Source organism: Aspergillus puulaauensis, chromosome 5 (assembly GCF_016861865.1).
Source record: "Aspergillus puulaauensis MK2 DNA, chromosome 5, nearly complete sequence".
Lineage (NCBI taxonomy): Eukaryota > Fungi > Ascomycota > Eurotiomycetes > Eurotiales > Aspergillaceae > Aspergillus > Aspergillus puulaauensis.
Window position 1 is genome coordinate 1,383,822 of NC_054861.1, and position 20,328 is coordinate 1,404,149.

Sequence of the window (20,328 nt, forward strand, 5' to 3'; positions counted from 1 at the left end):
TTGCACGTCTAATTTTTTGGCGTCTTCTGCGGGATATTCGAGATGGCGTCTCAAGTTGAAACTTTATTGTAAGTGTGAAGGGACAAAGCGGCCGCCAGGAAAATGCCGCAGAGATCGTGGGGGGCTTGGCGTTTCGTTCTGTGCGGTGAAACATTAACTACTGAATTTGACATCTGCAAGAAATAGATTCATTCTATGCTAGACCCATATCCTAGCTATGTCCACAATATATTAACAAAACAACACGCTGCAAGGTCTTTACAAGTTAAACAGAGAATAACATGAACGGTAGGTAGTGGTATACTCAGTCCTTACTCGACATAAGAAGAGGAAGAGAAATGTACAAAATCAATCGTCAAAGGTATAACGGAGCCACTCTCCCACCGCTCGTAAGCTCTCCCATCGCACCGACTCATCTTTATCAGCCATTAGCTCCATCACCCTTGTCTTCAACCCTAGTTTCTCCAACTGGCCCCGCCTTTCGGGTAGCTCTTTGACCAAGTGCCCGACGTCATTGCAAGCAATGGCCAGGACCTGCTTGTCGTTCTCCCAGCTCTTAGACATAATCTGGCTCAGCTTTTTGGGAAGGGCCCCGCTGGATTCATCTAGAATACGGCGGGCATTTTCTTTCCAGAAAGTGGGATTCCTGTGGGGTGGGGACCACCGTAAGTGGCCAGATTGTAGCTCTGCGGCGTACTGATCGAAGGTTGTCTGGGTTTTGGTGTATTCCTCAAGAATTTCCGACAGGTATGTCAGGTCTTCCAGAAGGTCGGGGTCTGTCAGGTGTCGACCCGAGAGGTTCGAAAGAAGAGCAGGAAGGCGTACAAACACCGCAACTGGAAGAAGGTTGGCGTGGTTGGAGGAGAGCAGGTTCTTGAGAGTCGCAAGGAGAAGACGGGTGGTTTTTTCCTTTGGAGACAGTCGTAGAAGGTGGGAGTATAGTTGAAGGATCTCATGGTCCCTGCGCACACATTAGTAACAACTACATAATGTCACATCTGGGGATACTCACGATTGCAGGTCATCACCAATCAGGCTGCCTTCGAAACTCAGTTGCCAGAGGACGAGAAGCACGCGATATAGAAGCTGTAGACCGACCCCGCCGGCGATCCCTATATCGCCAGCTCTCGAGCTACCGGCAAGAGTAGTGCTAGAACCACTGTCTTTGGCTCCCGCGGCCGCACGAAGAATCTCAACCAAAGGATCAACGGTCTCCTTCCGCTGCTCCCAGAATAGCTGTCGAGACCTAGACGTTCGAAGTAATGTTGATAGCCCTTGAACTCCAATGTCCTGAAGTCCACTGTCCTGGTTTCGTGTCAGAGTGGACAGATAGTTGTACAGTTGCGGAAGAGCTTCTTCATCTTGCGGCGCCGATTTCGAGGACGAAATTATGCTTGTTGAGACTAGGTTTGTCAAGAAGGTTGATGTGAGCAGCGGGATAGGATCTTCGGCATTCGTAGAATGGCGTAGCAGAGGGAGGAATGGTTTGTACGGCTGGGGATGAGCGATCAGGGCGGACGACAATGACGGGGCGTCTAATAGAACGAACAGATCATTAGTCCTGATAACCCACAAGAAAAGGGCTTTATAGGAGTAGTTATTACCATTGATGAGATCTGCAGCCAGGACCAGGATATACTGTACGATATCGCTTCTCCTCGCCGCGGACTCAAGGACACTCTTCCCGCTCGAACCTCCTGCCAGCAAGCCCACGTATCCTGAGATATCCCCGTCGATCGTCTGACGCCGCTGTTCCTTGCGAACTTTGTCCACTGCCTTGATCTTTTTCAAGTGGTCATCTGTAATGTTTCCAGCTCGGACAGCTCCCTCCCACGGAATAGGTCGAGCTCGGATGTTGTTCTGTAGGGAGCTGAGGTACGTGGGGGGCTCCAACGAAGCGGCCGACATTTTTTCTGGCAAGTAAATGCGCCTGCCAGGAGGGTAACCAGGAAAATAGAAGCTAGGGAGGGGCGGGGTGTTTAGAAGAGCTCGCGGGGGACAGCTGTAGACAATCGGAGCTGGGCAAGTTGATGTCCAGCAGACCGAATTGGGGAAGCCCGCCGCCAAGCCCGTTCTAGTAATTGCTGCGCTCGTCCACGCAACCCAGACCGGAGGGTAATCTTACGTCTGTCAACGTGGAATCAACCTTCAAACTCGTGTTCTTTTACCTTCTCTTGCTAGTCGCACTCCGTCACTTTTCATGGATTTTTACTCCGAACCAGTCCCTCGTTTATTCGTGCTTTTGTCTGCGATTGACGCAAGCAATCCGAGATACGGCTGCCTCCCGACCTCATAGCAGCGCACGCAGGCAACCTCGTATCGACATTGTTGACTATTCTATACGGCCTTTCTTTCTCCCTTCATACTCTGAGTCGGTCTCTATCGCCAGGGCCTCACCTTACCCCGATCGCCGTTGTACGAGACATCTGGCACCATGTCGCAAAATAAGTGGAAAGTCGGTTCCTTTTTACAGCAGGCCGTCGCAGGCGTAGAGTCGCGATTGGACCAGATGCTGACGGAAGAGGAAGACGCAAAACGGCAGCAGCAGATGAAACAGAGGGCAATGAGGCCAAAGTCGGGTGACCAATCTGGTAGTATGTTGTTGGAGGATAGTGTTGAATGTCTAAATCAGGTTGGCTGACGTTTCTTTAAGGCATCTCCCGAAGTTCGTCCAATGCACAGAAGAATGACCGACTCCAAGAACGCCTAGCCCGTGCTATGGTAAAACAAAACGCACAGGGTGACGGCGCCGATTCTTCCTCCCCCGCCGGTATTTCTCCTGTTACCAGCCCAGTTCCTAGCAACGGTGCACGCTCAAGTATGGACATCGAGTCTAGTCTCGGCTCGTCTCGAAAGGACATAACATCACCTCGGGATTCCATATCTCTCACACCAGCAGTAACGGCCTCGAGGACAAGCCATGACTTTTCGTCTTCGCCGCGCAATTCAGCGGAGGTTGCGGCGTCGAATCCCGCCGAGAAAGACACTTCAACTTCCGTACCGGCTTCAGATCCTGACGTGGTGGAAACCGAGTCTTCGTCTGTACCAACAGAGCCCACGCCAGTCGCCGCTGACTCGCTCCTGGAGAGCGGCAGTGCCCCGTCGAGTGAAGAAGTGGTTCCAGATGGGCTTTCCCAAGCAGAGAAGAGCGTTGAGGATTCCGCACTACAAGAGGAAATGCATGGATATATTGAACGAATCGATGCTTTACAGTCGAAACTGAAATACCTAGCCCAGGAAGCTGCGGAGTCTGCCCGGAAGGCGGCTGCTACAGCTGAACCCGGAAGCGCCGATAAACAGCTCCGAGAAAAGGATGAGAGGATTGCGCTTTTGCTTGAAGAGGGACAGAAGCTTTCTAAAACTGAGATGGATCATAGAACTTTAATCAAGAAACTCCGACAGCAACTAGCCGAAACCTCCGAATTCCAAACAGAGGCAAAGAAGAAGAATGAAAAGCTAGAGAGGGATTTAGCCAACACTGAAGCTAGGGCCAAGCGAGCAGAAGCAGCAGAGAAGAGAGCGGCTGGATCGCTTTCCGCCCAGGCCAAGACCGCTCGAGACCTGGAAGCCGTAACAACTGAGCGGGATGCTTTAACCCAAACAGTGCAGGAAATGAAAAGCCAACTTGCTCGTGCAGTTTCTCGGGCGGACGATGCGGAGGCAAAGGCAAATTCCGATGCACTGGAGCGGGAGAAGCAGCGCGCTGATAAGCTTGAGGAGGAACTCTCAAGCTCTAGGATTGAACGCGAAATTGGTGAGGAGAAACTGAGGAGGGAAATAACCAGCCTCAAGGAGAGCATCGAGCAGGAGAAGGAAAAGGCCCGGGTATTAGAAGCCGAGCTGAAAGGGGAGCAGTCTGTATTAGAGAGCAAGATGGAGTCTCTGCGGTCAAGAGCCGAGGAGGTGTCCTCTGGTGCTGCTGGAGACGCACAGGTCAAACTTCTACGTCAGATTGAGACATTACAGACGCAATACGCGGTAGCAAGCGAAAATTGGCAAGCTTTGGAAGGCTCTCTACTTTCACGACTGGCGAACGTTGAGAAGGAACGAGATGAATTTTCGCGACGAGAGGGTGAGGCGCGACGAAAGATCCGCGAAGTGGTGAGTTTATCTGACTCTTATGTTCTTGTCTCCGGAGACTAACAGGTTGTAGAATCTTAAAATGAAGCGAATTGAGGAGGAACTCGAAAACGCACAAGAAACACAGCGCGACCTTTCAAACAGGGTAGAGGAACGTTCTCAAGAACTACAAAAGGCCGAACAGAAGCTCAAAAAGGCGGTCGATGGGCTGACCACAGCCCAAAATGAAACGGCCGAGCAAAAGGCTCTTTGCGACGCAACCTGGGCCCAGAAACTCGAGGATGAGCGGGCCAAGTGGCGTGAACAAGCCATCCGACCCATGAACCCGCTCCGACGCAACGAGTCTCCTGTTTCCTTGTATCGCCCTAGTGGTAACTTGGAGGCAGCTGTCTCGCTGTCCGATTACCGCCCGACGAGTCGTCGTTCGTCCGCGATACCAGGTGTCACCCCAGATCTGGGCATAGGCACACCTCCACGACAGAACTCTTTTCCCGTTTCAGCATCCCAATCAGTATTATCCCCTGTACTCTCAGGTAACGGATCAGTACCCCCTGTTCCGGAAACACCGGCCCTGAACGAATCGGATGAATTCTTCACTGGCTCAGGGACACCCTCGGCCTTCGGTGGTGCGCCAACTCACTCGCGGGGGATCAACGATATTATCTCCGAGTCCACCGTCGGCGCTGGCCCGTCGGTCCAGCTTGTTGAACGGATGAGCGCCACAGTACGTCGACTGGAGAGCGAGCGGGCCGCCTCGAAAGATGAATTGGCGCGCATAACCGCTCAACGTGACGAAGCCCGGGAACAGGTCGTCGACCTGATGCGGGAGGTTGATGAAAAACGAGCATCTGATACCCAAGTACACGAGCTGGAACAGAAACTCGAGGAACTCAATGGACGGTACGATACCACGCTTGAAATGCTCGGTGAAAAGAGCGAGCAGGTGGAAGAGTTGGAGGCCGACATTGCGGATATTAAGAGAATATACCGCGAGTTGGTGGATAGCACGATGAAGTAACCTTCATGCCTGTATGATTATGTAAATAGATTGCATTCGCAGGGAGTTCAAACTCTTGACGAAATATAAATATATGGTTATTCATGACATTCTAATACGACTTAATAGAGTAGGGTATCTGAAAGGCCTGCGACCTGCACATTCTGATTGCATTTATTTTCGGACTCATCACTACAAGTCAATTCCCTCCCTTTCTGCAGCCTGCAAAATATAACTTCGCACCTAGAATCCAACCGAGTCAGCATCAATCGCCCGCCTAAAGAAAAGGCCTGTCCACCTACCCTTGCATCCGGTGCCATATCAATTGCCCGCTTCCCATCCAGATCCTCCTTGTCGGCCTCAGCGCCAGCCTTCAGCAATGTAACCGCTGCGTCGCCATGGCCCTCCGAGATAGCATGGTGCAACGCCGTAAGACCATCAATATCAGTTGCATTAACAGGGCTTCTGCCTTCCTTCACAAGAATCTGGATGATTGGCGAAGAACCTATTGCAGCAGCACGATGAAGCGCCAGCTGACCCCGCTTATCTTTAACTCGGGCACTGCATTTATTATTTAGCAGTGTGCGGATTGTGGAGAGATTTCCTTTGGATGTCGCGAAGTGCAAAGCGTTCTGGATGCATTAGTTAGCTTTGGTCCTCGAAGAAGTTGCATTGGACTCCAGCGACGGATGGGAGGGATGGGTACCTGGCCGGTAACACTCTTCATATTGGTATCCGCGCCTTTTCGTAGAAGGAGGTCGATAATGGGATCCCCTTCTGCGTTTTTTAAACTTGATGCGATCATTAGAGGGGTCCAACATGACCCGTCCTGTTTGGTGTTAGTTGAGAATTCAGTCCGAAACATGTGCGGATGACGAATGTACCTCGACATCTGGATCAAAGTCCTTTGTCGCTACAAGAAGCTCCACGATGGGGAGGTGGTTGTACGCCACTGCCCAGTGGATGGGGAGACGGTCATCGTCATCTTTTGTTGTTGCTAGTTTTGGGTTGGCCTGCACGTAGAATTAGATGAATAATTCAGACTAAGGTAGCAGAGCCTGCAGATAGCGACGCAGGGAACATATGTTCATACATTCAAGAGCGACTCAGCTATAGAAACTGTGGGGTGGTTAGCGAGTGTATATAAGGCTTTTTTATGGCGGGGAGACAAACGCTTGCCCTCTCGAGCAGCCTCATGGAGAGGAAATTTCGCATCCGTTGTATTGGCCATAATAAGGTATCTGCACAGTTTATAAAATCATAAACGCGGGGTTGTGATTATCTGATGATGGGGTGAGGACAAGAAGTGGCAGATGACGAGGATACCTGAATAGTAGTGCCTTACGGCCTCAGGCAACAGGATCCGCGCTAAGAGACTTCCGTCTTCGATCACTGAAAGTTGTCGTACTTGCACTCATTACACCCGTCACCTACTTCCTAATAAACTCTCTCATAAACGGGCCTATAACTTACAGCTTCGTGGATATTTGTCTCGCATCGAATTAGACCCTTCGCCGTGCAGAATACGCGAATCGCGACACGAGAGTCCGGGGGCCTTCAATCAGCTTGGTTTTCAAGCTTCTCGGGTTTATCTACGCCCTTTTTTTCGACCTCCCATCAGCCACAATGGACGTGATCCCTTCGACTACCCCGGAGGAGGCCGTGCGCAACTCCGCGAAGAGAACCGCTGAGTTATTCGGCGCTGAATATCTCATGGTTACGCCTTCCGTCGCGAACGGATCGATTGGCGTTTCCTACCGACGAAAAACAGAATATGAAGACGTGAAGGAGCTCCCGCCCGCTCTCGCCGAAAAACAAGCACAAGCAGCCGCTGCGCGCTCGAAACGACCTAAGATCAGTGCGAAACCACAGGGTGAGGGCGGCGGTGATAAAAGTGGCGCGTCTACGGCTCTTGTACGGAGAGGAGGCCGCGGGCCGTCTGCGGGCGGTGCTGCCGGAGAAGATAAGCCCACGAGTTTGATACAGAGGCCGTCAGCTACTCGGCAACAACCGCCTGAGTGGCATGCACCATGGAAGTTGATGAGAGTTATCTCGGGACATCTGGGTTGGGTGCGGGCTTTGGCCGTGGAACCGAATAACGAATGGTTTGCTAGTGGTGCTGGTGATCGGACGATTAAGATTTGGAACCTGGCGACTGGTGCATTGCGGTTGACTCTTACGGGACATATTTCGACTGTTCGTGGATTGGCTGTGTCGCCGCGACACCCGTATCTCTTCTCGTGCGGTGAGGATAAGATGGTCAAATGCTGGGATTTGGAAACGAACAAGGTAATTCGCCATTACCACGGTCATCTCAGTGGTGTCTACACACTTGCCCTCCATCCACGACTTGATCTGTTAGTCACTGGTGGTCGAGACGGTGTCGCGCGTGTTTGGGATATGAGAACTCGAAGCAACGTCCACGTCCTATCTGGTCACACCGGCACAGTCGCAGATCTAGAATGCCAGGAAGCCGACCCCCAAGTCATAACCGGATCTCTAGACTCAACCGTCCGCCTTTGGGATCTCGCGGCCGGCAAATCCATGGGTGTCCTCACGCACCATAAAAAAGGTGTCCGAGCCTTAGCAACCCACCCCCGAGAGTTTACTTTCGCATCAGCTAGCACCGGAGCCATCAAACAATGGAAATGCCCTGGTGGTGAATTCATGCAGAACTTCGAGGGTCAGAACTCCGTCATTAACACACTTTCCGTCAACGAAGACAACGTCCTTTTCTCTGGTGGAGACAACGGCTCCATGTCCTTCTGGGACTGGAAGACCGGCTACCGCTTCCAGAACATCGAAACAACTGCCCAACCGGGTTCACTGGAGGCCGAAGCTGGTATCATGGCTTCTACATTCGATCGAACCGGACTGCGTCTGATCACTGGTGAGGCGGACAAGACGATCAAGGTCTGGAAGCAGGATGATGAGGCTACTCCAGAAACCCACCCTGTGACATGGGCTCCGACGCTGGGGCGACAGAGGTATTAGGAGCCATTGATGATGCTCTTTTACCTTCAGTTCTGCTCATAATTCCTTTCTAATAAAAAGAATACCCTTCCTCACCTACCGCCTTTGGGTCTTGAGACGGCTTTCCGATGCACTTTATGGAGTTTAGCGTTTGGTAACATGGTTCTGTTCTTCATATTGAAATCTTCAGAAATATACGGCTACGGGTTGGACCTATAGCATATTTGATTGTATTATATGACCCGGAAAAATTTACTTGTTAAACACAAGGGTATCATTCGATCTAGTAAATTAGTATACATTCATATCCTACTCTGGGATTCATGCTAAACGCCAATCCGATGCTCTATGCCTATTAACCTCAATTTTCCATACCCAGTCCTAGCCCCTTCGCCTCAACATCGTCCCGAAACGCAGCCCTGACATCCTCCGCCGCAACCCTGAGTCTCACCTTTCCGCTGCGGTCACCACGACTCGGAATAGCTGCGCTCCCTAGGGCACCTCTAGAGCTAGTCTCTAGAGCAAGAATCCCGGAATTCATGAGCTCCATTGCTGCGAAACCCAACGCCCTGACGCGGGCCCCGTTGCCACCGGCAAGAAGGAAGTCTTTGATCCCTGCGCCGGCGGCTCCCGCAACGGCCACCGCGGCATCGGCAATTCGTTTCGCTTCGTCCATCACGTCGCCGAAGGTGGATTCTGTGATGCCTGTTCGGCGGACGCGGGCTAGGAGGGCGGCAAGGAAAAGTTTCGCAGAGAGAGGAAGACAGCGGAGGGATTGTTGGAGGGGTGTTGAGGTTGCTTCTTGGATGGCTTGTTTGATTGTTGCGATGGTGACTCGCCCTGTTGGTTGTTTTAGGGAGACCGTGGTGGTGGGCTTCTGTGGTGATCCTGTTTTGGCGCGTGAAAGGGCCTGCTTGGTATTCGCTCTTTCTTTTCGCGCGGGAGTCTTGCTAGGTGTTGGAGGGAGGGACTCGGTATCATCATCGCCATCTAAATCTTCGGCTGGGACGGCTTCGCTAGCTTGTTCTGCGATTTCAACTGCTCGTCGACAGATATCCAAAGCGCGTCGAGCGTCACCACTGACGGCGGCGACCTTGCGACTCGCGAATTGGATTGCGTCTGGGTCGACAATATTCCCTGGTACGTTTGATAATCGAGTGGTGATAATCTCCATCAGGTCGTTATGCGTGTAACCGGGAAAAGTGATGCGCGTCAAACCGAGACGACTCGAGATTTTGTTACTCAAAGTTCGCTCCGGGAGGTCCATAGTGTTTGCGACTGCAAGAACAATGAGACGTGAATGGCGAAGGGCCGGCCAGTTGAAAAAGTTGTACATGACTGATTGGTTCTTCGTGACCAGCTGGTCTAGCTCATCCATAAGAACAACGCAAGATACTCTTCGGGGTGAGGGATGGGAAAACTCGCGATCCAGCAAATCGAGGGCGTGAGAAGGTGATACCCGATCTCCCTTCAATGCTTCCCAAAGTAGAGAATAGGATTGATGGGGGTCGGTGACTTTCATGCCGTTTATCTCCACGAATATGAAGTCATCCATTTCCTCTGAAAGAACCGCCGAATTCAACTGTGCAACAACCTCGCGGACAGTAGCTGTTTTCCCGGTTCCTGGTGTTCCAGAGATGTAGATACAAGTACCGGTTCCCTCCATAATGGCGCCACTGAGGTGACTATATACTGTGTCGAACTCCGTCTTCCGGCATGGGAGTGAGTCGGGAACCGTAGAAACATGGAGGAGATTGCGTGCCTGCCGGTAGGGCGAAGCAAAATGGGTGGGTGACAGCACGCGTGTACCAAGAGGCGTAAATTCGAGAGGCTTCTTGACGATAATTCTGGTCCATTGTGGTCAGTCTCCATAGCCATCGTGGTGATAAGCTCATCTATTTACCTTCTATGAGACGGAGTGGTCATGGCTTTCTGGCGCCGAGACTGCGGCGTAGCGTTTGCTACCTTCTGCTTTTTCCTTGGAGTCGTCGGCGCCTCATCGACAGCGTCTTTTGTTTCATCATACTAGTTATTGCGTTAGATCCTATTAAAATATCAAGGGAGCTCAACAGACTCACGTCAGTGTCCACTTGTTTTCGCTTTTTGGCTGCTTTCAAGCCATCTTTGATCAGGTCAACAAGGTCATGGATCTGGTCCTGCTGGTAAACATCCTCCCACAAAAATTCCTCGGTGTATCGCCCTTGAAGTTGGCTGACTCCCCTTCGACAAACAATGCATTTGTTGTATTCGACCAATTCTTCCTTCGATTTCGGTGGAGTGCCGTTCGGGTACCGCGCAAAGAAGGCATCTTTAGACATGACTTGAGCTTTCCCGTTTATTGAAGTCAGCGGGTTAACATTGAAGTCTGTCGTGAGGTATTGTTCATTTGGCAACGCATCGGCCCTCCGCTTGTTCCTTGTCGATATGAACTCGTCCGGGGAGGCAAACCACATAATGTTTGCGGACTTGACGGGCTCGTCTTCCTCATCATCTTCTTCCTCACGGAACTGCGTAATAATTCCCACCCAGTCCTTTCCAGGTTCTGGAGATTTCAGCAGAATGATCTCGCCCAACTTGCACTCGAACGAGCCCATCCGAGCCCCGATGATCTTCCGTTGTGGTTGGCGGGAGGGGCGCCTCCGTGAGGCTTTCGGTGTCTCGCGGGAAGATTCCGGTGTGTTTTTGGACTCGCTCGCATCATCTAGGTCGACATCGTACATCCACTCCCACGGAAGGTCTTCTTCACCAAGCTCATCGTCGGAATCGTCGCGGATAATGCCTCCCTTGGTCATCCATTGTTCGGCACGCTTGAGGGCTTCGCGCTTGCGGGCTTGCGAAGCTGCATTGTCATCTGCAATATCGATAGCCATCTGGCTTAAGGAAGTATTTCGTGATCGACCCCGGCGAGCTTCAGCAAACAATGGCTAGTCGGCTTCGACGTCGAGCTCGGGGAACTAGGGGACGCGAAAAACCGCGTCTGTCCACTTTAATCCCCTTATGGACTAGCGGCAAAACACGTGATTAATACGCCACTTTAGGTTTAGCTTTACACTGAACTATACACGCTATGAGATATCTATCAAGCATCTCCTCTTGAGAACCTCTTGAATCGATCAATTAATAATCATATTTGAATTCTCCACGTGAAAACAATCTATTAGTAGCTAGAAGTATGAAACTTGGTAAGCGAGCCCAAGCGTTGCGTGGTCCAGACAACCACCAAATGCCATCGCCTTTTAACCTTTAGAACTACTACTTGGAGTTAGGTCATGCAAAGTATGCCGAGGATACAGCTACATAATAGCAGTAAGAGCCAGTTAATTTAACCAACCCACTTAACTGCTTAATAGTATTGGGAACCGGACTTTCTTTTGCGGAAACCCTCGTACAAACCAGGAGATTTAAACAATGAACAGTGGCTGACTTCTTCACCAAAGAGTTGACTGATGACCTAGCGACAAAAGAAAGAAATGAGAAAATTATCTGTTGACTTGGGAAAGCACTTTGACATGGCCCCATCTCCCTAACAAACATGGTGACTGCATGATTCCGAGGCAACCATGTTATCCCTACCAACGACCACTTCCACGGGTACTGGCAGGGGAAAAAAAGCAATATAAAATCTGGACAAAGACCTGTCTCTTGCTGTCTACTTTACTGTTTACCTGTGGGGTATTGCTGGTTTGTAGGTAGCATTGGCAACAGTGAGCTGCTGGTTGCACTGGCAATTGCCCTCTCGACTCTTCACTGTTGTTTTCCCCGTCAATTCATCCAAGGAGCACTTCGACTCATCCCCGTCTGATTCTGATTCTTCCCTTCGAGTGCGTCTGCGTCCACGGTGTTCTTGTCTCATTCCACCCTTCCCACACTCTCCAAGCTCGTCAGAACCACCCACCTCGTCTGAATTGGCCTCCAATGGAGTGAGTCTTCGGTTTGGTGCCAGCCTACATCAAAGTTGCTAATAAACATCACAGTCACGAGGTATCTGGTGCCCAAGGTACGATCCCCATGCAAAGGTTACCCTTCTGTAACGAAACATGCACTGATTCCCTAAAGAGTGGCAGCTTCCTGGATACGGTAGAACCGCGCCCAAGAAGAACGCCCTAGTTTCTCCACCCCAAGTCGACGCGCCATCTCGTAAGGCAACCCCACAACTGGAGCCTCCAAAAAAGCCGCCGGCAGATCCAAAAACACCTAGTCCATCGCGAAATGTCGTGGCTGTCCGCGGAGTACCGAATGTGAGAGGACGGGGAGCTCCGAGAGGTAGAGGAGCTTCTCCAAAAGGAGCTGCACAGGGCCACTCGAGCAAAATACTTCAGGACACCCCTGCGAAGACAAAATGGAGAAATGGAGCAAAACCTAGCGGTAAGAACCATCGTAATCATGGTGTCATTTTGGGCTAATAGAACGGGATGGTTTAGGCGTCGTGCAACTACCGGCTGCTTTTGGGACCTTCAAGCATGAGTAAGTGGCATATGGCCTTTCCACGAAGTCGCCACCCTGTTGACACTCCTAGGTTCTTTGGCTCAGCAAGGCTCACAGCATCTGCGAGAAAGAGTAATCCTGGGCAAAATCGAAATGAAGTATTCGAGGATATTGGCAAGCGAACAGGCGCTTTCATCCAACCACCGGCGTATGGTGACCATGTTCGTATAGCATTTTGCGCACTTCTGCGGACGACTCTGCTAAACAAGAGGGTAGATTATTCGAATATGGGGCGAGCCGAGCCATGTCGCTTCAGCCGAAGAGCAACTCAAAGCTATTATTGCCAAGTGCAACAGCTTTAACAAATCCAAGACACGAAGCGACTGGACCAAGATTCATGCCTATTCAACCAAGAAAGAGGTGGATGCCGAGTACAAGGAGAAGGATGAAAACATGCTGCAAGAGCTTCGAAAGCAACCCGAGTTTGATACTACGTTTCCTGAGCAGGTCAGTCCTTTTCAAAGTTAGAGTTTTCGCCCTGAATTACCATTAACATATGTTCGTTAGTTACTCTTTTTATGGCCGGAAGATGGGCCTTCTCTGCATAAATGCCTTGGCCCTGAACTAGAATCTCTTGACTCAATCCGGGCTAGATTTGGATGTCACTTGTTCGTTCCAAGGGATCTACCTGGCTATATATGTGCACTTGGAAACAATCATGAGGCGATGAAACAAATCGCTCAGAGCATCAGAACCCTATGGGCCGAGGCTGTGGCAAAGAGTAGTATCAAAACCAAAATATATCTTGTTGAACCACCGGAGCCGACGGCCATGAAAGGTAAGATTGTGGTAAAGAAACAGAACCAGCTGCACAAGCCCGTCCTTCGCGGAAGCCGACTCAAAGGGCCCAATCTAGAGGAATGGCGGGATCTATTTGGGTTGGTGCAATCTAGAAACAAAACCCGTCTTCTAACTGCGGTTGAGAACTGTCTGAAAGGACTTTCTTTTGTTCGTGGACACCTGCGAATGCGTGTTAATCTTGGTACATTTGTACTTGAAAATTATCAGCTGCCTGAAGATAATAAGAGCTGGTATAGTTTTGGGGAATTCCGAGACACATTGCTGCACGAGCAAGCCAAGGGCCGACTGATTCCAGAGTACGTATTACCGTTGATAATGCGTTGGGCATAGCTAAATTATGACTGATGATAGATTGAAAGTCGGCCAGTCTGAATTCCTTCAGAGATGCTTCAAAGCAACTGATTTATTCGAGCCCTACGACGGTACATCAACTCCACTTGAAAACGCAGAGCTGGCATACTCCGTAAATTTTGAATTCCTTGGTGCAGACAAATCTATGCTTCGATTGGAAGCAGAGTTTTCAAAGACACCTGGAGCACGAGACTATCACACCAAGGAGCGCCGCTGGCTCAGGCCTCGTACAAGTGGTCAAACTGGAGACAGACAACCTCCGTTGCATGTTGCCGTTATTGACTTTGGACGGTAAGATACGTTGTCGCTAGGGTAATATTCATATTGACTGATACTATACAGTTCGGATTGGCAATTGGAAATAAAGTCACTCGAGTTCCACGAAACATCATCGATTGACGCTGCTCTGAGGACATTTTCTCACTCAATTGGATTCCGGCGCACAGAAAACATGGGAAATATCTCTGCAAAGCCTGAACGAAAAGTGACATTTCCCCCGAGCCCTCCGGTGTCAAGGCTCGTGGAGAAATCCGCCATTCGATATCGGATAAAAGGTACGAAATACATCTTTGAAATAGCCCGTTACGATGAATATAGACGCGTAGACGTACCCATCGGCCAGACAGGGGCCACGATGACTGGTGGCATGTCGGATGTTCCCTATACATCGTGGGGAGCATCAGTTTTTGAAGCAAACTGGGACAACTTGCTCGGGGGTCATGCAAACTTGCCTGTCGGACATTCCGCAAAATATGATCCCAGTCTCGCCACCTTCTTCCCACCCAAAGAACCTCTGACGGCACTGGAAGATCAGACCAAAGGCCTTTGGGAGTTCGTTGACCTGGTCGAGCAGGCGGGTGAGCTTTTGGGTCCAACGCGAGCGTTCTCAGAAGACGTCGACAATGACGCTGTATCCAACGCCGGATCGGCTTCGCTAGGGTTGGGCTCAATGAAAACCGGATTGGACTCTTCTGAAACCCCCGCAAATTCTACTGGATATGGTCTTGCTGGGATGCTGAATGCAGATCTGGGCACCTTGTTTTAAGCAACTAAACGCGGTTATCGATGTATTCTGGGCACCCCGCGGGCTCTGACTCGATTGGGAGAACTAGTGGCCTATGTTACATTCATCCCCGCGTTTTGTTCTTGTCTTCCTTCGTCACTGTCATTGCTTTATCTTCGCCGCAACTTCATTTCATTTCATGTTCAATGTGAGAGTATGTTTATCCAGCAGCCGCAGCCTGGCCCGACGATGCAGCACCCTCGGTCATCAACTTTTGCCTCAGAGCTGTCGAATTGTTAAGTCACATGCCGTTAATAAAAATAAAAATAAGAATGAAAAAAAAATTTCCCCCAACTAACCTTCTTCAAAGACTCGCTGCTGAGAGCTCTTAGTCTGCACAACCTTCTCCAATTCTGTCAGATTCGTATCCAACTCCTTCACCTTCTGCTCGTAGAACTCAATCGCCTTCGCGGGTGTCTGTCAAGTATGAAGAAATAAATAATCAGCCACTAACCCTACTATACCGGAATAAAAGAAATAAAGAATATATATTCCACCCTACCTTCTCAACATAATACCCCGTCCCAACATCAACAAGTACATGCTCCCGATCCGTCAAGCGCCCCTTAACATACAGCGAGCTCGTCAGCGGAACCAGAATCTCGTCCTTCCCCTGGGTGCCCTTCTTCGCGGACCCGACGACTCCATCGTTAATGGAGCGCACGCAGTCCCGGAAGCGCGACTGGGCGGCGCGCAGCTTTGCGTGTGAGGAGGTTAGGTGCTCGAGTTCGGTCGAGAGACGGGTTTGCAGCGCGCGCAGTTGTTGCGAGGAGAGGGAGTTTATGTTTACTATTGTTGGAGTCGTTAGTTTTAGGTTACGGTAGTGGAGGGGTTTCAGAAGAGAGACTTGAAAGGAGGGGAGGGAGTGGGCGTTGGGTATTTACCTGAGCCGGGGGGAGCATCGCCTTCTGATGCGGGGGTGTTTGGAGGGGGCATCTTTTTTTTTTTTTTGTTCTTTAAATTCCGTCTCGTTTTTCGGCGAGGTGGTGTTGGGGTTCAGTGAGAGGTGGGTGGATGAAGACGTAGAGGTTTCCTTGAGGAGAGGATTGAGCGAGTTCGGGCCCCGGGGTTGCTCAATGGTTGGGAAGTTGGTGGTAGGTGTTTTATGTCACTGGCGGTGGGTTGGGATAAAGTTGAAGCTGTGCCTTGTGCTCAAAGCTCGGGCCAAGTGGGAGTTACCGAATACAGTTTAGCGCAATTGGTATACATAGTAGGGGGTTTGCGATGTTTTCGCGAAGATAGGATACGTGGGTTTTTATTGAGATGAGGTAATTGTATTAGGGGAGTTATTTGGTAAGCTGCATGTAAATGATTAAAATAATGAAACTGTAGGCGGGGACTAGTAAACGCTGAGACATTGGAAACGAACGTGAGGAGCCGGGGAATACTAATCGAATGGACAGATGAGTAGTACAATTTATCTAGGTATGACTACCTATTCATGAATAGCCTGGGTGGTGGCCCGAATAAATCGATTGCCCATTATTTGTCCAGTCATTTTACCCAGTTCTGACATCCAGCGAGCCCTATACTTTGATTCGAAACTTGACTGCTCGGGAGATGACAAAGCCTCGAGAGATTCAATCGCTGACTGGAGGAAAGCACGGACCTTCTCGTTGTCAGTGGTTTTATGCAACAGAATGAATTGGCAATACCTATATCAACACAGTTAGTCTCTGGTAAATAAAGCTCGACGATATAAGTATGAACCCACAAGCGGTGAATTTCGGATGGAAATGTCAAGACTAGAGGGCGACCATCTATTACTGGGCAGCCACTTAATATTTCTGAATCTACTCGTAGCCATCCATTGCTCCAAACTTCCTCGGCAGCCACCCTCAAATCCTTCGATGTTTCGGGCCCTTATAACTGACCTGTGTCAACAGCGCCAGAATTGATAGCGATTTCAAGGATGTGGGTTGTGGCCGCGTTTTCTAAATCTTTTGGCTGAGGTAGGCCCTTGGTAAAACATTTACGGCTCAAGGATTCGAAGAATTCGATAGGATTACCGGAGAGGCTATCAACAAAGGTTTGCCGATCAACAGGCATACCCTGTTTTATGGCGGCTTGGATGTCCTGTTAATACATGTTAGAATTGATATACTATACAGGGGAGCGGGCCGTGTACGATTGACAGCATACCTTATTTCGTAGAAGAGCTTCCGTAAGGCTTCTAAGGACCCCGATATGCCCACTGCTGCATCGGAATAAACTCTCCTGAAAATCATCAGTCAGAGAGACAGAGGGCGAGATAAAGGGCGAGATAATCTCCGCTGCATATTCTAAAACGAGGTGTTTTGCTTCATCTTTTCGTAGCTGGAGACCAACGGGGCCCCAAGGCCACAAATCTTGATCAGCACCTGGACTCAGGTAGATCTGAGCTTCTGGTCCAAAAGACATTGGGACCACCGAATAAGGACTCCGATAAATATGTGGGGAACTAGTGCCTGGCAAGCAGCAAGAAGTAAACAGGACTATGTACGGAACCCCTGAATCCAGCAATACTCTTGACAAATGCCGACCAAAGCCCATCGTCCCAGTATGACTGCTGTGCCTCATCAATAAGCAGAAAGGCCGGATACCTACTCCAATGGCAGCCATGAACACCCGTTACCAACTGCAGATATCGCTCCCAATGGCCTGCACGCTCAACATTCTCCTCGTTCCAGCCAGTTATGGTATAAATGGGCATTGTTTTGGCATACTTTTTCAGCAGGGAGTTAACCGTAAGATTCATCAAGGTGGTTTTGCCAGAGGCGGATGGGCCGTTAATTCTGATGATATGAAACTCTTCGACTCGGCTTATTATCCCGTCAACGAGTTCCGTTCGGGGGATTGTGGGCGGTGGGGTAGCTTGACACATTAGCTTGCAAGCTGGCTGTATCTTGTAGATGGTTTCTTCTCACCTATAGGCTCAGTCACCAGCGACTGGGGAATCATCGACGTTGGTAAAGTCTGGAAATCCTCGTGTCTAGACACGAGATGCCCGCAATTACGGCACTCACCATTTGGACGGGCTATACCTGTGTGGTGGAAATAGTATCCTCGATTGCATGGGCAGGGAGGAGCATAATCATGGGCTCTCCAGGTGCAATCGCCGATAATGGTGATCGTGGGGCTTCGCTGGCTCATTTTGAAGACGAAGATTGACGAGGCTGATTTAGGAAGACGCCAAAACGGTGACGGCGAAGAGGGAAGTTGAAAAATGGAAAGATAGGAGGAAGTCGGGTATTTAAAGTGAAAGGTGAGCCTTTTATTAACTTCACTTCAGTTTAAGTTTTTCTTTAGAACACATCACCCAAGAAGCTAGTGAATCTGTCTGAATACTTAAAACACACCAGCAGTGTAATCAATAACCTGCGCTTTCTCTACAATACCCTTCAAAGTACCCACAAATTCTAGATGCGCTGGGTCTTTTTCCACATAGTAGTCCCTGTCCTCAGAGCTGGAGAACTCGACAACAAAAGCATGAGTTATGCCCCCCTGACATTTTCATCAGCATATAAGGCAATAATAAATAGATGGTCGAGAGAGAACTTGGCCCATGTCTATAGCGCACCTGAAGCCCCTCGGGCGAGTTATCCACCCCACCTGAGGAAGACACAATATATGGCTTTTGAGAAGTTGGATGGATACAGTTATCCTTGAGAGCCAGCATGCGTGTACAGACCTGTCTGGGCGTGAGCATTAATTGATGGTAGGTAAGTAAGATCTTGTGGAACATAGTTGAGTGACGTACGTCGTTGACGACCTCGGCGCTAAGGCCGGCTTTGAGTTGGAAGAGGACGATGTGGGTGATGGTCATATTGACAGTTAGGTTATAATAAGAAGGTGAGCTGACGGGGGTCTCGATGTTAGTTATGTAGCTAGTCAACGTCAACAACTGATTATAAAGCAGAGTGCAAAAGTGGGGTGGTTCGGTCTTGACAGCAATTATCCCACGGCTGACCCAGTCGCAATGGAAATCAGAGAGGGAGATGTGAATATCACTTGACGAAAGACTATATTACCCAACCAAGTTATAAAAAATAAGGAAAAGTAGGAGAGTCATTCGATTATATACCAATTGCTGTCCAGCATAATCTCTCATGTTTATAATCTCCCTGAGGCGAGGCATCATACCTCTACTACCTGCACCAAAGTGCCTAGATCTTGTGATGATGGACCTACCTTATCCAACCAGCACTCAAAATTAGTTATGGAAGTAACCACTACGACCAAACAGAGCCTACCGTAAATCTGGAAAACGGCTATCCCCAGAGCCCGCGATCCTGGACCTTCGCAGGGGGGACTCGTAGGAAGGCCGGGGCTGAGCAGCAGCCACTCACATTCATGTATAACTTGTGATAGTTTTGCCTTTTCGAAGACAATTTGCAAGATCGAGGAGCTGACGAATGAAAAACAGGAGTAGCGGCGAGCCACAGGGCTCCGGTAGGTTGGCATCAGCAGCCACGTCCAGAGCACCAGGCTTTGAGCACCAGGCTTTGAGCAAGCACGCCCAGCGTCGAAAATGCCCATCAGGAGTGGGCTTATTTGTTTCCCCCCCCTCCTTCATAGTCTCTAAGTGACTGAAGCCTGTTAGAGATAGGATATTCTCGCAGACAAACGGTCTAAACTACCGTAAACTGTCTTACGGAAGAGCTGGCTGAGACGGGATTAGGTCTTTATCAGATTGCACATCCATAAGATCTTCTGTGCACCTCTTGATATCAGGGTCTGCTTTAGCTCGATGTCTCTTTCTTACATAGAACAGGTGGCCGATGCGGAGGGGAGAGACAGAAGTATTAACCGAGACGATATAATGATGATTCACTAGAAACAAAATAAATCCAAAAAGCTGTGACAAACTAATAACACGTCTTTTGCACCATGCACCCCACAGGGCTTGACAAGATGCCCGCTCCTTGATAAAGACAGTCCATCTTCAGCTTCAATCCCCAATTCACTCGCGCCGGCGCATCTCAACAGCCCCAGGCTTCACCATATGTTGCGAACACAAATGGTCCGACTGCGGCAAAGCCTCTGACTTGAGCGGGTGACACTTGACGTTTGTGCCGAATCGCTCATCGCATTGTTTGAATAGCTCGGGCTTTTTGCAGCCGCATGAATAAGTGCGGTAGAACTGGGTGCACATTTGGATAGGTCAATTGGTTGTTACTCGAGTGGTTTTTCTGGGTAATTTCTTAGCGACGGGTCTTCAATAGAGAAATAGGGATGGATGGATGGGTGGATGGATGAAACTCTTGCGTACATATATCCAGTTCTCTACCTTTCATGTGTAAATGCGAGTTGCTCTACATCGACAAATCGACGTCTCCAAAGGAACAGGACCCCCGATCTGTGCTTCGAAGATTCAACGAGGATGAGAGTGTTGGAATCCCGGGTGAGTTGGAGATGCTGGCGCCTTTCCTGTTGGTCCCATTAAGCGCCGCGCAAAGTGTGATCACCAGGAACGTCCATGAGTGACCCGCTCGCATGCAGTCTTGATGGCCAGTGGGATAGTAGTGACCAATGGCCTCATGAGTAGATCGATTCTCCTCCTCATAATGAAACCGGAAGGTCGAATCGCCCGGGTAGG

General features: G+C 49.9%; 9 protein-coding genes across 9 annotated transcripts; 3 read left to right on the top strand and 6 right to left on the bottom strand.

Moving 5' to 3' along the window:
* Positions 1-348: 348 nt before the first annotated feature.
* VMA13 (H(+)-transporting V1 sector ATPase subunit H) lies at positions 349-1,908 on the bottom strand (the record flags this gene model as incomplete). Its single annotated transcript, XM_041705533.1, has 3 exons — positions 349-961; positions 1,013-1,535; positions 1,605-1,908. 3 exons carry the CDS (start codon positions 1,906-1,908, stop codon positions 349-351), a joined length of 1,440 nt encoding a protein of 479 aa, XP_041558009.1.
* A 526-nt stretch (positions 1,909-2,434) lies between these two features.
* APUU_50527S (M protein repeat protein) lies at positions 2,435-5,098 on the top strand (the record flags this gene model as incomplete). The annotated part of the gene is made up of 3 exons (XM_041705534.1): positions 2,435-2,594; positions 2,654-4,101; positions 4,154-5,098. 3 exons carry the CDS (start codon positions 2,435-2,437, stop codon positions 5,096-5,098), a joined length of 2,553 nt encoding a protein of 850 aa, XP_041558010.1.
* Positions 5,099-5,269: 171 nt separating this feature from the next.
* Positions 5,270-6,308, bottom strand: APUU_50528A (ankyrin repeat domain-containing protein; the record flags this gene model as incomplete). Its single annotated transcript, XM_041705535.1, has 6 exons — positions 5,270-5,320; positions 5,380-5,709; positions 5,784-5,906; positions 5,962-6,090; positions 6,171-6,196; positions 6,251-6,308. 6 exons carry the CDS (start codon positions 6,306-6,308, stop codon positions 5,270-5,272), a joined length of 717 nt encoding a protein of 238 aa, XP_041558011.1.
* Positions 6,309-6,703: 395 nt separating this feature from the next.
* On the top strand, positions 6,704-8,071 carry PRP46 (WD40 repeat domain-containing protein; the record flags this gene model as incomplete). Its single annotated transcript, XM_041705536.1, has 1 exon — positions 6,704-8,071. The coding sequence occupies one exon, from the start codon at positions 6,704-6,706 to the stop codon at positions 8,069-8,071; it is 1,368 nt and encodes a 455-aa protein (XP_041558012.1).
* Positions 8,072-8,411: 340 nt separating this feature from the next.
* On the bottom strand, positions 8,412-10,920 carry ORC1 (origin recognition complex subunit 1; the record flags this gene model as incomplete). Its single annotated transcript, XM_041705537.1, has 3 exons — positions 8,412-9,897; positions 9,954-10,075; positions 10,129-10,920. 3 exons carry the CDS (start codon positions 10,918-10,920, stop codon positions 8,412-8,414), a joined length of 2,400 nt encoding a protein of 799 aa, XP_041558013.1.
* A 1,477-nt stretch (positions 10,921-12,397) lies between these two features.
* APUU_50531S (uncharacterized protein) lies at positions 12,398-14,732 on the top strand (the record flags this gene model as incomplete). The annotated part of the gene is made up of 6 exons (XM_041705538.1): positions 12,398-12,415; positions 12,472-12,696; positions 12,752-12,982; positions 13,043-13,632; positions 13,688-13,978; positions 14,030-14,732. The coding sequence occupies 6 exons, from the start codon at positions 12,398-12,400 to the stop codon at positions 14,730-14,732; spliced, it is 2,058 nt and encodes a 685-aa protein (XP_041558014.1).
* Positions 14,733-14,910: 178 nt separating this feature from the next.
* Positions 14,911-15,686, bottom strand: GIM5 (prefoldin subunit 5; the record flags this gene model as incomplete). The annotated part of the gene is made up of 4 exons (XM_041705539.1): positions 14,911-14,975; positions 15,050-15,167; positions 15,253-15,539; positions 15,635-15,686. 4 exons carry the CDS (start codon positions 15,684-15,686, stop codon positions 14,911-14,913), a joined length of 522 nt encoding a protein of 173 aa, XP_041558015.1.
* Positions 15,687-16,613: 927 nt separating this feature from the next.
* Positions 16,614-17,150, bottom strand: APUU_50533A (uncharacterized protein; the record flags this gene model as incomplete). The annotated part of the gene is made up of 2 exons (XM_041705541.1): positions 16,614-16,826; positions 16,893-17,150. The coding sequence occupies 2 exons, from the start codon at positions 17,148-17,150 to the stop codon at positions 16,614-16,616; spliced, it is 471 nt and encodes a 156-aa protein (XP_041558016.1).
* A 927-nt stretch (positions 17,151-18,077) lies between these two features.
* Positions 18,078-18,555, bottom strand: APUU_50534A (Dabb family protein; the record flags this gene model as incomplete). Its single annotated transcript, XM_041705542.1, has 3 exons — positions 18,078-18,233; positions 18,310-18,420; positions 18,490-18,555. 3 exons carry the CDS (start codon positions 18,553-18,555, stop codon positions 18,078-18,080), a joined length of 333 nt encoding a protein of 110 aa, XP_041558017.1.
* Positions 18,556-20,328: the final 1,773 nt, after the last annotated feature.